Source organism: Chaetura pelagica, unplaced genomic scaffold (assembly GCF_000747805.2).
Source record: "Chaetura pelagica isolate M959 unplaced genomic scaffold, ChaPel_1.0 C11431350, whole genome shotgun sequence".
Classification (NCBI taxonomy): Eukaryota; Metazoa; Chordata; class Aves; order Apodiformes; family Apodidae; genus Chaetura; species Chaetura pelagica.
In genome coordinates, this window is record NW_009968695.1 from 1 (window position 1) to 1,657 (window position 1,657).

Here is a 1,657-nt window from a genome sequence, read left to right on the forward strand (position 1 = left end):
GATAACTCTTGTTCAAATAACCAGCATCACCAGTGAATTCAGAGCAGGTTTGAGGACACACCTGTGGGTCAGATTCCCTTCCGCCGGAAGACAAGGACCACCTTGCCCCAGATCTCCTTAGTTCTCACCCCATAAACAATGGGGTTCAGCGTGGGGGGGATCAGCATGTAGAGATTGGCCACGATTATATGGACGTGGGGAGGGATGTTCTGCCCAACGCGGTGGGTGAGGAAGCTGAAGAAGGCAGGGACATAGAAGGCCAGCATGATGCAGAGGTGGGAGGCACAAGTGCTGAAGGCTTTCAGCCGTGCCCCTGTGGATGGCAGGCTCAGAACCACCTGCAGGATGCGGGTGTAGGACACCGAGATCAGGGTCAGGTCAGTCCCTGCCACCGTGAAGGCCACGAAGAGCCCGTAGGCCCCGTTGGCCCTGGTGTCCCTGCACGCCAGCCTGGCCACGGCCATGTGCTCGCAGTAGGAGTGGGGGATGAGGTGGTGCTGGCAGTAGGGCAGCCTGAGGAGAAGGAAGCAGGTGGGGGCGACCAGCAGGACCCCCCGCAGCAGCACCAGGGCCCCCAGGGCCAGCACCACCGGCGTGGGCAGGAGGCTGCGGTGCCGCAGCGGGCGGCAAACGGCCACGTAGCGATCCAGGGCCATGGCCATCAGCACCCCCGACTCCACCGTGCTGAAGGTGTGGATGACGAACAGCTGGGCCAGGCAGGACACGAAGCCAATCTCCCGGGAGCCCAGCCAGAAGATGCCCAGCATCTTGGGAAGCACGGATGTGGAGAGGACCAGGTCCGTGCAGGCCAGCATGGCCAGGAAGAGGTACATGGGCTGGTGCAGGCTCCGCTCCGCCCGGATCACCAGCAGGAGGGTGATGTTCCCCAGCACAGCGATGCTGTACATCAGGCAGAAGGGGAAGGCAACCCAGAACTGCTCCTTCTCCAGCCCGGGGATGCCGACGAGGAGGAAATAGGCAGGGTGGGAGGAGGAGGTGGAGTTGAGAGGCATGAAGCTCTTCTTGTCTCTCGCCTGCGCTGCCCCGTCGAGAAGCCCCTGGGTCTGCTCTGGGCAGGGGCACCGAGAGACGGGCAGGAGGGCTGGTCCAGAGCTGGGCAGCTGCAGGCACCGGCTCAGGAGGCACTTCTGGAGCAAGTGTCCTGCTCGGTCCCTCTGGAAGTGCCCTGTGGTCCTGGAGCACCTGCAGACACTTCCCTCCGGGGTTGCACTGAGCGGGGGACTGACCGAGGTGACCACCGGGGACTCCCCAGTGCCCCAGGGGTGTCCAGCCCAGGAGGGCAGGTGAGGGCTGCTCTGAAGTGACCCTCCTTCAGAGGTGCCTGCTGGAACCCAAAGCCATTGGCACTGGCCCTGCAGCTCCACAGGAGCCTTCAGCAGCTCAGGGCTGCTTGCCAGCCTGAAGAGGAGCTCCAGGTGCTTCTCTCAGCCAGGAAACCTCCCGTTGCAGGGCAAAGAACCAGGCAGTGCCACAGCATGAGACACCCACTCACCCAGAGGCAGCTCTCCAGGGATGTCCTTTCCTTCCCCAAAAAAAGACTGCAGCTCCCTCAGCCCCTGCACATGGCTCAGCTGAGCTTCTGTCCCTGGAGCCTGGGAAGAAGGATCCCAGCACAGATCAGGCCAGTGTGATCCTG

The 1,657-nt window shown here is 62.8% G+C and overlaps 1 protein-coding gene across 1 annotated transcript; it reads right to left on the reverse strand.

Annotated features, from left to right (window-relative positions):
- Window positions 1-68: 68 nt before the first annotated feature.
- On the reverse strand, window positions 69-1,013 carry LOC104384786 (olfactory receptor 52R1-like). Its single transcript, XM_010005727.1, has one exon. The coding sequence runs from the start codon at window positions 1,011-1,013 to the stop codon at window positions 69-71; it is 945 nt and encodes a 314-aa protein (XP_010004029.1).
- Between the last annotated feature and the right edge of the window lie 644 nt (window positions 1,014-1,657).

What these genes read in the sequence shown, in the direction of transcription:
- LOC104384786 (XM_010005727.1), bottom strand. Translation starts at nt 1,013, where the DNA reads ATGCCTCTCAACTCCACCTCCTCCTCCCACCCTGCCTATTTCCTCCTC.